This window comes from Platichthys flesus, chromosome 10, assembly GCF_949316205.1.
Source record: "Platichthys flesus chromosome 10, fPlaFle2.1, whole genome shotgun sequence".
Lineage (NCBI taxonomy): Eukaryota > Metazoa > Chordata > Actinopteri > Pleuronectiformes > Pleuronectidae > Platichthys > Platichthys flesus.
In genome coordinates, this window is record NC_084954.1 from 16,421,537 (window position 1) to 16,433,386 (window position 11,850).

The 11,850-nt window shown below is 44.5% G+C and overlaps 1 protein-coding gene across 1 annotated transcript in view; it reads left to right on the top strand.

Annotated features, from left to right (window-relative positions):
- itpk1b (inositol-tetrakisphosphate 1-kinase b) overlaps positions 1-11,800 on the top strand; it is a 29,227-nt gene extending 17,427 nt beyond the window's left edge. Inside the window, exons 6-11 of the mRNA XM_062396978.1 lie at positions 6,104-6,202; positions 6,428-6,468; positions 6,734-6,899; positions 8,041-8,108; positions 8,198-8,360; positions 9,147-11,800. Of these exons, the coding sequence (XP_062252962.1) occupies positions 6,104-6,202; positions 6,428-6,468; positions 6,734-6,899; positions 8,041-8,108; positions 8,198-8,360; positions 9,147-9,466 (857 nt within the window). The 3' untranslated portion in view covers positions 9,467-11,800. The remainder of the gene's footprint in view (positions 1-6,103; positions 6,203-6,427; positions 6,469-6,733; positions 6,900-8,040; positions 8,109-8,197; positions 8,361-9,146) is intronic.
- The last annotated feature ends 50 nt before the right edge of the window (positions 11,801-11,850 follow it).

Here is an 11,850-nt window from a genome sequence, read left to right on the forward strand (position 1 = left end):
ACGACTATACGATTGAATTATGTTACTCCATGCTTCCGAGCCGATGGTGATTCCTGCCGGCAGAGCGCTGTACTGATATCCTAAATCCTCCGCTTCTTCCCACATGACAAAAGGACCTCTCTGTCTCCCATTTCCACCTGTGTGAACCCACTATGAACTTGGCTCTGTGCCACTCTCACTGATGGATCATTATTTGCCTTTAAGTCGGACCAGCAACACGTTCCCCTGTTGCTGAGCACATAAAACTAATCAACAGAGTATGTCTTTTTGGCCGCGGGACGTAGTGATGACAGGAAGACATTCCCTACCCACACACTGTAAACACACCTGTGACTCATCCACATTTCCTTTTCCCCCCATACATGGCAGGGAACGTAAACCTTTTCAGTAACACTTCACAGAGCATCCGTGACTCTGCGAGGGGCTGCGGTCCAGTGCTATGGCTCAGAGGCGTTTCTGCGTGTCGGCAGTGACAGGGGTTTCTTAAAATAGAACCGCAAGAAGATGTCTTTTTATCCAAACAGACATGATGGCTGTTACGCAACAAAGAGTATAAGCTGTAACGCTAACTGTCACTGTGTGTGTGTTTGGTTTGAAGAAGAGGACGGCTCGTTTGCTGCATTTATTGGAAGCGCTCCCCCCACCCCCACCCCACCCCACCCACTCTTCTCCCATTAATGCAAGTGCACTTATCCTTGCATACCAAACCTCCTTGACAATTGCAGTCAGTAAAGACGCAAGCAGAGAGTGTAAGCCATTATAATCCTAGACCATACCAACACGATTATAGGAAAAACACCATGTGACCAAGGACAAATGTACTTTCTCCTGTCAGCAAGTTCAAGAACTGGGTTATGGCGAGAGTTAAGTCGAGGATGAAGTGTGGAAAGTCTGCCTTGCTTTCTTAGGCACAGGCACTTCCTCCTTATCAGCTGAGAGCTCGGAGTCCTGGAGCAGCTGCCAAGGCAACACAGCACTAAAAGGCCACAGAGAGCCTGCCGTGCCTCACAGTCTCCATGACTCAGAATAGTACTCAATAGGAGGAAGCACTTGAGGTGTGCTTGGGCTCTCTCTGGAAAACCCAGCGTTGTTTTATCACTGGAGTGCTGTCTCCGTGTCAACCGTCCCGGTCACAGCACAAATGGCTGTTCTGCGCTGAATTGTTTAAATTAATATAAACTCATGCAAAAATAATGAGCTCGTCTTATTGTATGTTTAATATAAAATAACCAGACAAGGGCCACGGGGGCACTAATGGATCAGTGTCACTGAATTGTTCACTGCTCTGTTGTCTGACCCGGTTTTGTGTTTACAATGCGAGCCAGAGAAAGGTAACAGTTTATGTTACTTAGTGGAATCCACTGGTTCCTGTGTATACATGACTTTTGATATCTGACTGTTTTTGGAGACAGAAACAGTCGTCAAGTCACCTCTTCCGTAAAAACCAAAGGCCTGTCTCTGTGTCTTAAGCGGAGTCCTCAAGATAAAATAATTCTCCTAAAAACAAGGACATTCCTGCGGATCAAACTGAAACCTCTTGCAGCATGTGCGTATTAAGTAGGCTGTCTTGAATTCCCTCTGCTAATAATAATCCACAGCAATGGAGCAAGTGTCCTGTTTATGAAAGTGATGCATATTAAGTCATAGTTGCAGCATGAGAAAGACAAATGCTGTGAGACATTTTTGGAGCTAAACCCTCAGGATTGTTCAGTTTAGGTAAGGGATTTCCTGCCTTCCAGCTACAACTGTACTTCGCCACGACCATTAGATGATGGATATCTCATGAAAGGTCTATGGGATTTACCTTTTGTGAGAAAAGGGTCGAATTTTTCCTTTCAAAATAATTAAAATTGGAATGTAAGCCTCTTACTGGGTGATATTGAGAATAATCGCTCTTAGGGCATGGCTGTGTTTGGATTTCAATTTTAAATATTGAAATATATATATATATATACACAGTACTGGCACATAATTATTAGAACACCTTTAGGATCTGACAAAATTTACCACTTTTAACTTTAATATTTGGTATGTCCACCTTTTGCAGTAATTTTATCCCATGCCTTCTGCAACTCAAGCCAGAGGCTTTCCTTTGAATGTACAATAGATCTGTCCAGCATTCTCGAGAGGCTCGGAGTACCATCTGGGAGCCGTCTTATTGGGCCTGGATTTATTTTCCAAGAGGACAATGACCCTAAACATTCTTCTAACTATTGCCAGAACTACCTGCGACAGAAGGAATCTGCTGGAACATTGAAAATGATGGTCTGGCCCCCTCAAAGTCCGGACCTGAACCCCATCGAGCTAATTTGGGGCGAGTTGGAAAATAAACTGGACAGATCTATTGTACATTCAAAGGAAAGCCTTTGGTTGCAGAAGGCATGGGATAAAATTAGTGTTGAAGTTCTAAGGAAATATATTGACACTATGCCAGAGAGATGTGCTGCTGTTATTGCTGCAAAAGATGGACATACTAAATATTAAAGTTAAAAGTGGATAAAAACAGAAGGAATCACTTCATCTGCTACAGATTTGTGCTCAGAGCAACCATCTGCATGTCTCATGAACATTATGACATTAAATCATGTTTTGGAGGCAAAAAAAAGGTCAATTTTATCCTAAAGGTAACCTTTAGATCCTAAATGTATGTGTGTGTATATATATATATATATATATATATATATATATATATATATACTAAAAGCGGCGTGAGAGGATGCTGGGGTATCTAGGAAACAAGCTCTAAATAGCAACTGGAGAGTCTAAACAGCAAAGTGTTATACAAAGCTTCGTGTAACTCAGCTTTCTATTGGGATCTGATCCTAATCTTAGGGGTTATAACAGACCTGCTGAAGTATTTCCTCTTTTTTTTTCACTCTCAGGCACATCAGTCATCGCCTTTTAAAAGTGGAGTTACTTTACTTCCATGCATGATGATGATGTAACAGCAGGGACAGATGAGGATACACAGCAAATCTGGCCATTAGATAAAAGAAGAGGAGAGAAAAACAGCAGTGTTAATGAGTAATGACAATTAAAAAGCATTTCGTCGTGAAGTCACGTAAATATCGTCCTCGGCACCGCTGGGTCTGCCGCAAGCACGCAGTGTTTAGACAGAGCTAGAGATTGATCCTCCTCACCCTCCCCTCCAACCGGTTATCCACGAAGCATCAACTACAGCCAAGCATGCACACTATTACAAACTTGGCAACACATCCTTATCAACCATTCCCGGCCTCTTTATTATAAATCCTTAACTTGGAGTTGGAAATGTTTTTCTGTCCGACAAGGTTTAGGTCTTTTGATGGTTTTTGTTTGACAAAATGTAGCGCCATCAGTCTTTGGGAACTCAGTGACGTAATGGGGATATTTATCCTGCCAGACTGTTTTCTGAAAGACATTATGCAGCTATTCCCGTCCTGGTAAAAGAACATCGGCCTTACGAACGTGGTCGCAGCAGAGATGACTGATGGGTAACCCTCCAGGCTTCCCGCTCCCAAAACTGACTGGTTAGAGAGTCAACACTGGAATAGACCCAACTGTACAGGCCAAGTTTACAGAGCACAGACCCAGTATCTGTTTTGTGAAAGATGACAGGAGTATTATGTGCATGTCTGTCACATAACTGCAGAGAACAGAAAATTCTAAGAAGATTCATTTCTTGTTAGTAAAAGCAAGTGTTCCTAGTAAGAAATTAGTTTTGTTCTCAGTGGTCAAGGCACATGTTCAGCTGCAGTGGAGCACTCCTGCATCATGAGGCGACTTCATGTGTTTTTCAAGACAACATCACGATGTGGAAAGTTGAAGGATTATTCAAAGTTATGTCGAAGGTCTTATTTTCATAAGCACACTCAAGGTCATTGCTGCGTAAGGGAAACATTGAAATACTGTAACATAAAGTGGGATGGTTTATAGATAAAGTAAACAGGATGAGCCAGATTATCTCAACCGCTTTACTTAAAGGAAAGATTAAAAGTGATAACAGAAGAAAAGCTGATGTACTGTTTGATAAGATAAGAGACAAAGTACATTTTATATTGCAGATATAAAAAATATAAATTTGTAGTTGCAGATGATTGTGCAGTGCAGAAAATTCCCCCTCAGAATGGCTCACAGTGAGCAGATCGTCCTGGTACATACCTGGTTTTCAACCATTATGTGTATATTCACTGTATCTGTGTGTTGTGGGAGCTGCAGAAGTCTGTGGGGCCCCGTGCACACCCAGAGTTCAGCACTCAGCACTGTAGTTAATGTAGGCAAATGAGATTCTCCTGACCTCAGCACTAGTGGGAGCAGAGAGCGCCGTCACTGCTGAGGCCCACAGGACACAAAGGCCGGCGTGTTTCTAGTGTGTTTTTGGTCATTAGTAATTTGCCAGCTCTCGGTTTGGCCCCCCACACTGATTTCCTGTGGTGATATCTCCAACCAGCTCCCTTATCACCCCCGCTTACTATTGTAGAGGGGAAATTACAGAAGGCCCACATTGATAAAGATGTGTCCTGAGCCCTGATATGGTGAGGCCTGACGGAGCTGCAGGATGTTTGTTGTTTTTCAGTCTTATCGGAACAGAGCGACCTGCCGTGACAGGAAGTGACGCAAAAACACAACAGAGTCAAACATGATGTGGGGGAGATAGGTGAGAGGTGATTTAATTATTTGTTAAACCTGATTTAATTATTTGTGTTTAATTAAGGTTTGACGCAGTTCACTCTGTGCAGTTGAACCTGTTTTGTCTGCGGCTGAGCGACAAGTGTCCTCTACTGGTTTGACTTGTCCTCATGACAATGTGTCTTCCTGTATTTCAGCATTTTTGTGTGTGTTCTTTTGGAGGAGCAGACAGGCCCGGCAGCTTTCCTCTTTGTTTATTTGAGCATGTCATTTTCTCCTCAGAGCCTCAGATGGCCGTGTGTGTGTGTGTGTGTGTGTGTGTGTGTGTGTGTGTGTGTGTGTGTGTGTGTGTGTGTGTGTGTGTGTGTGTGTGTGTGTGTGTGTGTGTGTGTGTGTGTGTGTGTGTGTGTGTGTGTGTGTGTGTGTGTGTGTGTGTGTGTGTGTGTGTGTGTGTGTGTGTGTGTGTGTGTGTGTGTGTGTGTGTGTGTGTGTGTGTGTGTGTGTGTGTGTGTGTGTGTGTGTGTGTGTGTGTGTGTGTGTGTGTGTGTGTGTGTGTGTGTGTGTGTGTGTGTGTGTGTGCCCAGCTGCTTTTCATGTCAAACCGGTCTTCAGTATTTGACCACAGACTAAAATAGGATATCTAAGTAGCCTGGTAGGAAAGCGATTCAGGTGCTGCTTTTTAAGGAAAACCTAAACAAAAACAACCTGCATGATGTTTTAGCACTATTATCTGAAAGGCCCTATGTATTAACGTCAAGTCACTATTCACCCTTACTGTTTATAGCTCATAGTGATAAACGATCATGAACTACGAAGGGATTTAATGGTGAAAAACCAGGGAATGACGACGGCTCTTATTACACATTATAGACGCTGTTGTGCTCATAGCTGGTTGTAGATAATGTACATTGATGGAAATGGTTAGTTGATCAGCTGAAGATTGATAGATTGAACCAGACATGCAAATTGAAGATGTCACGTTTGTTTGTTTTTTTACCTCCGCTTAAGAGGTTATCTTTTCCACTGTGTTTGTTTTTGTGTTTTGAGTCAGCGGTGTTACACAACAACTACCATGTAACCTGATGGAAGGATGCAGTACGAGTAGGGACAGAACCTATTCAGTTTTTATGTCAATTTGTACAAGGGGCGGATGCAGGATGTTTTTACTCGTTCTTCATCATTGCAGCATTTTGTGAAATTTCATTAATTTCCAAAAGAGTATTGAATTAATGTCGATGGGAGCTGATATCTATGAGTGAATGAACTTTGGTGCAGCTCGATTGCATTTAAGGAGACTGTTGGGTGGAGGTAATGCTCTACTCACTGCCATACTCATTTTCATTTTGTATACTAGACAGTAAAATAAGTGCAGCCCTAGTGTAATTGGTGCCACACTTAAACAAGACTCCTTCTACTTAACTTTCTTTTTGGAGCTTTATTCTCCATCTCTTAACTTATCAATCCTCCTTTTGTTCTCTACTTCCCTTTTTATTAGATAAGAGGATTTGCTCTCCTCCATTCATGGTCCTGAACTCTAAGTGCAGCCCAGATGTGCTGGAGCAGATCAGGAGACAAGGACTCACATTCCCCTTCAGTGAGTATCACTACCTCATATAGATACTGAGGAGTCCTTACTGACTGCTAGGAGTCGTATTGTGATGTTAAATGCTAATAATACCGATAATTATTGATATACCGCCTTTGACAAAAGGCCTTATCTGGAGATGTTTTTACCCTGTCGTCATTCCATTACTGTTTTACAGCCAGTTTACCTTGTTAAGTCTCTCTTTGTCTCTCCTCGCCCTCATTCCCTCCTCAGTTTGCAAAACACGGGTGGCTCATGGCACCAACTCCCACGAGGTAAGAGGCCACAGGGCGTACAGGTCATTCACACCCTCTACAGTTTGCTTTGTGTAAGCAGTAACACTCCTGTCCTGTCACAGGATCGTCATTTAGCCTCAGTTCAAACAACACACATCAGATAAAAGTGCTGAAATCAATACACTTGTCAGGCTGAACAAACAATCTTCATTCCTCCATATTCACAGTATTGAATTAAGTTAGATTTTAACCAGTCTTGTGTGTATTTAAATATTTCATTCACTGTGTGTCTTCCTGTGCACAGATGGCCATTATCTTCAGTGAAGAGGACCTGAAGGACGTGAAGCCTCCATGTGTGATCCAGAGCTTCATCAACCACAACGCGGTGCTCTACAAGGTGTTTGTGGTGGGCGACTCCTACACCGTGGTGGAGAGACCCTCGCTGAAGAACTTCCCTGCTGGTCCAGCAGGTGAGGAGACAGGACACAGAGTGGCAGAGGAAGAGACGGGTAGGGAAGTCCAAGGACCGCCAACAGCCCGCGCAGGCCAGACTGCACAAGTTGCACAGCCTCGTCAAATTACCCAATAAAAGATCTAATAAAACGGCTTTATAGTCCCTGATTGGACCCGTTCGCCCTTTTAAGGGGTGCAGCAGAGTGCAATTGATGTTTGCCCTATTGGTTCGTGCTGTAGAAGATAAACATGAGGCGCAGCGTTTTTCTCCATGCACGTCATGAGCCTTCCCAACGACGTGACTTTGAGTACAGGGTTGTCCCGTGACACCGATCGCTCCAGTATCTGGCGTGATAAAAGCAGAGGCCCTCATGCAAACTAGTTTCCTCATCGGTGCAGTCGTCTACTTTGTGTACAGTTGCTGTCATTGTGGAATGCTGAGTGGCACGGCGGAGAAGCTCGGCCCTCGTCAAACACATAAAGCAACGTGCCTCACATGTGCCCAGGGTTCAGATCGCTGTGCTCTGCTGCCTGGAGCTGTACAGTCTGTCTCGTGTGTGGAGAGTGGATGAAGGAGTGGGGTGTGGCAAAGGGAGACGCAGCGGCTCTTGGTTGGAAAGAACCTGAAAATAAAGGTGTGAGAGAGTTGACTGTAGTTTGCTCGTACATTCTTGGAATGACAGAGTCCATCTGCCTCACCCCTCATTACCACAGCCCTCTGCACTACCCATTTATTTGGACAGCGATGATTTACCTGTTCCCTCCGCCCCCCCCCCCCCCCCCATCCGTCCCCATAAGGCTCTCTAATGTTAATCATTACAATGATAACAAAGAAAAAAGGGCCCATAAATTAAGCAATCCACTGCTTCTAAGAATCCCCCCCCCCCCCCTCTTCTGACGCCACCGGCCTTCATGCTGTTTTGTTCTCGGGAAATAGAATTATGAAAGGTCCACAGACTTCTCCCCGGGCTGCTTCAAGTTTCGGTTTCTTAACACACTGTGTCACAATCAGTAAACAAAGATGTTGATTCAGGTCTGATTGCCTCGTAACCTACTGAGCTTTGCTGCCACCTAGTGCCTCAGATGGGAAATATGGTGTGCGTGTGAAAATGCTGTAAATTTCTGCTCAACTTGTTTCCCCCTCTCTTTCCTCTTCAGACAGGAAAGCGATTTTCTTCAACAGCCACAACGTTTCCAAGCCGGAATCGTCCTCAGACTTGAACTCAGTACGTTTCAAAGATCCCTGACTGGAACCCAACGTGATCTCAAAGGGGCTTTGTCACCGATATACTTAAACATTGTGTCCTGTTCTCAGAGAGAGAACGTCGAGGGGGTTTCTCAGCCGCCCAGCGATGACGTCATCAGAGAGCTGTCCCGGTCCTTGCGGGAGGCGCTGGGCGTGTCCCTCTTCGGCATCGACGTCATCATCAACAACCAGACCGGCCAACACGCCGTCATCGACATCAATGCATTCCCTGGTAGGTGCAGCCTCTCTTCCACCGAGCCGGTGTGTATTCGGTGAAGTCAACTTGCTCACGTTATCTGCACATTGAGCTCCAGTGCTGACGGAGACGTCTTCCTGTGGTGACCTGCTTCTCACAGTGTCTGAAGTGGCAGTGATTTTTTTTTTTGTGTGCAGCCAGTTGTGTTGAAATAAATCCATCTCCTTTGTGATCCTGACCCAGTTACTCCGCTCGAAACATGCCCCGGGTTTGTGTTAACATCAAAGGCTGTGAATAAAGATGGAGGAGTCTCTCCACGACAGATATGAAGCAAAAATATCCCAGATACAAACGCTGCCATTTCCCCTGATGATTATGTGGAATTAAATCTGTACAGTTGTAATTTAGGGGATGGAGTGATAAGTTCCTCTGATTCAAGATGGTGGATACATGAACAAGTTTGTCCGGGTTTGGATACAATTTTTTGAAATGATATTCAGGTTACTGTCAAGTTCAGTCACATTGGGTGAGCTATTCAAAATTCAGTTTTTACACTGCATGTACCTGTAATCAGGGAAAACGTGGGGCTCGAGTCAGGATTAGACTCAGTTAGTTTTCCCTCTGGCTTGTTGGGACTTGAATAGAAAATTAAAGCATCATAGAGAAATTCAAACCAAACTTATTGGGGAAGTGGGTTAATGAGCACTTCAACAAACGAGATCCACCTCAAACGACAGAAACCATCTTTGAGAAATGTAACCCGTACTTTGACTTTTGAGTTTTGATTTATGACCCATGTGTTTCTGATGTATGTGTTTCCAGGTTATGAGGGCGTCCCAGAGTTTTTCACTCACCTCCTGAACCACATCAGCAGCGTGCTCCAGAGCCACAACCCCGACTTCGCCCCCGCCAGCGAGCAGCCCAAAGGCCTTCCGGTGAGCACCACGGTACCCAACGCCGTCCCCCCCGCCCAGGGCTGCTGCAGCCTGCTGGGGAAAGACGCCGGCGGCAGCCCCTGGATCGTGGAGGGCGACGGGGGCCTGAAGGGCCCGCGTCAGAGACTGGGCTGCAACTCGGCGATGTCCCCCAACTTCCAGCAGCACTGTGTCTCCACGCTAGCTACCAAGGCTTCGTCTCAGTGACTGATCCCCTGCCCCCCCGCTCCGTTTGACCCCTGAACAAAAAAACAAAACGGATGACAATGGTGACAATAATGATGAATAATAATCATAATAATTATGATGTTAATGATGATAATATATCTAATCAAACAAATCTTTTCCTATATAGCTATTGAAAATGATGGTGATTGGCTGTAAACCTTTTTTCTCTCTGCCTTTTTGTATTTTGCGTTTTGTCTAATGAGACTTAACAGTACTGTAATGTGAACTTTTGGGAACTTTTTTCGCCTAATCACTGATTTTATGTTTCTCTCTTCTGTGAGTTCTCTGTAACGAAAGGGTCCAGATGAGGTAGCTAATGGGAAAATGGCCGATTCAGGATGTGCCACTAAATGTGCAATGTATGACCCCTCGTATCTCACGTGCGCACACAGGTACGCTAACACTGCGACAGACCGTGCCAGTGATGTGTGTGTGTGCTTGTATTCTGGTCAATACCACTGACTCGTCTGCACAGAGTGAGAGTAAGGGTGAGGAGAGGTGACTGGGCATTTGAACACTACAGATCCCGGGCTGCTGCTATGTGACAGTGGCCAAGAGTGGTCAGGGGACACGAGGAGTGTGAATATGAATGCCATGGCAGTTTGGGGTTTTGTTACACATTAACAAACAGGTAAGCTGTCTACTTTTCATAGTGCCATCAAATTGAATTCTAAGTGTTCACGCACACTTTCAGAAAAACATAATTTCCAAAGGTTAGAAAAGACAGAAAGCTGAATCTCCATCGTCGCCCGACCAAGTTTTGTTGTCTTCTTTTTTTAATGATTGTCGCTGCGTTTATGGCTCATTGAGTTTTACTGTAGTCGCACGCTAGTCGCTCCTGTGCCGAAAGACGAGGATCACATTCCTTTTTTGTTTTGTGTTTTGTGGATGTTTTCAGAGAATTCCGTGATTTCTTCCAAATTCCAGAGTGACCTTGTGAGATGTCTCTCATCGCTTCCTGGTTTTGTCGTCTCCTTAGCTAGACTGTCAGTGTCGTCAGTGCTTTAACCTGTGAAGTGAGTAAAAACTACTCACCTGAGGCTCACTGACCTATCAACAGACCTGCTGTCGAATCAATTACTCCAGTAAAGTTAAAATGTGTTGAAATCAGGTCTCATCATTCTCAAGAGGAGTTTCTTCAGCTGTATTCTCTCCGTTTTAATCCCACTCTAACCGCACTTATTACAAAATGCAGTCCTCCCTCAGCTCATCTGGTTCATTCGCCTCAAGCGTTCCACTCCGACGTGTCTTCTGGTCCAGCTGCTGTACGCGTGTCGCACATTAGAAATCCTTAGGAGGGAGAAGTGGTGGGAGGAGGTCCAGCTCTTGTTCCCAGTGTTCACTGTGAGATTGTTTTACTTCAATTTTGTTAATATCTTTGTCCTTACATCTACTAAGAGCAACTTTATTTTATTGAGATTTTATGGGGAAAAAAATGTTTTATATAAATTAAATGAAATCATGTGATGTTTTTGAACAAACGGTGGCCATTTACTAGGATAATAAAATGCTGGATGTGGTTGTCGTGAAGGGACGGAGGAGCTTGTGGTTGCCGACGCCGTGTCCCTCTAGCATCTAGTGGGAACAACCGTCAACCCTTCAGTGCTGATGCAGATTACTGTGCCTCCCCCCACAACCCCCCGAGCCTGCTTCTTCTTCTTCTCTTGTCCCAGGGAGCTCGTCCCTGCTGATTTTATTCCCGCTCCCATCGGTATCCGAGAGAAATGTCGAAAATAAGAAGTGTCACTGCAGCCGTCTCACCAACTCCTCTCTGGGACAAAAGAATACCGGTGGTATCCTGGGGATCGTTTAGGCATCATCTCGTGAGACAACCCACTCAGTATCTGGTTTGAATCCCCCTCCCACAGTGTGAGTGTGGATGTTGAGGTATTGTAACAGGTTCAGGGGAAAGTTTTGCATCCCCGTCATCTAGGTGTGTTCACCTACAACTAAGGGGCGAAGTTCTGGATGCATTCCTGCTCAGATCGTTAAAAGGCTGATTATCTGTGCACTTCACTATACTCTGTCCTATCTTGTGTTCCTGAATGTGCTTCTAACTGGGAAATAAATCGTAGTAATGGTTAATCCGAACCTTGATTATTTCCACAACACGGACGTGTCATCTTTCTCCCGATTTCCACCTGAATGTTTACTTCTTGGGTGTCTTGTACAGTACGTGTATATATGCCTAGGCTTACATCCGTACAGTATGTTGTTTTGTATCAGTTGTGTAATTGAGGAATCCACAATTTTGTGACCTTTTTTTAATTAAATGGCCAAAACAACAGGGCAAAATAAACATATGAAACCTCACCTGGCTGTTTCCTTCAGCTCTGCTAACTCGTCAGGGAATGGTGTGTCTA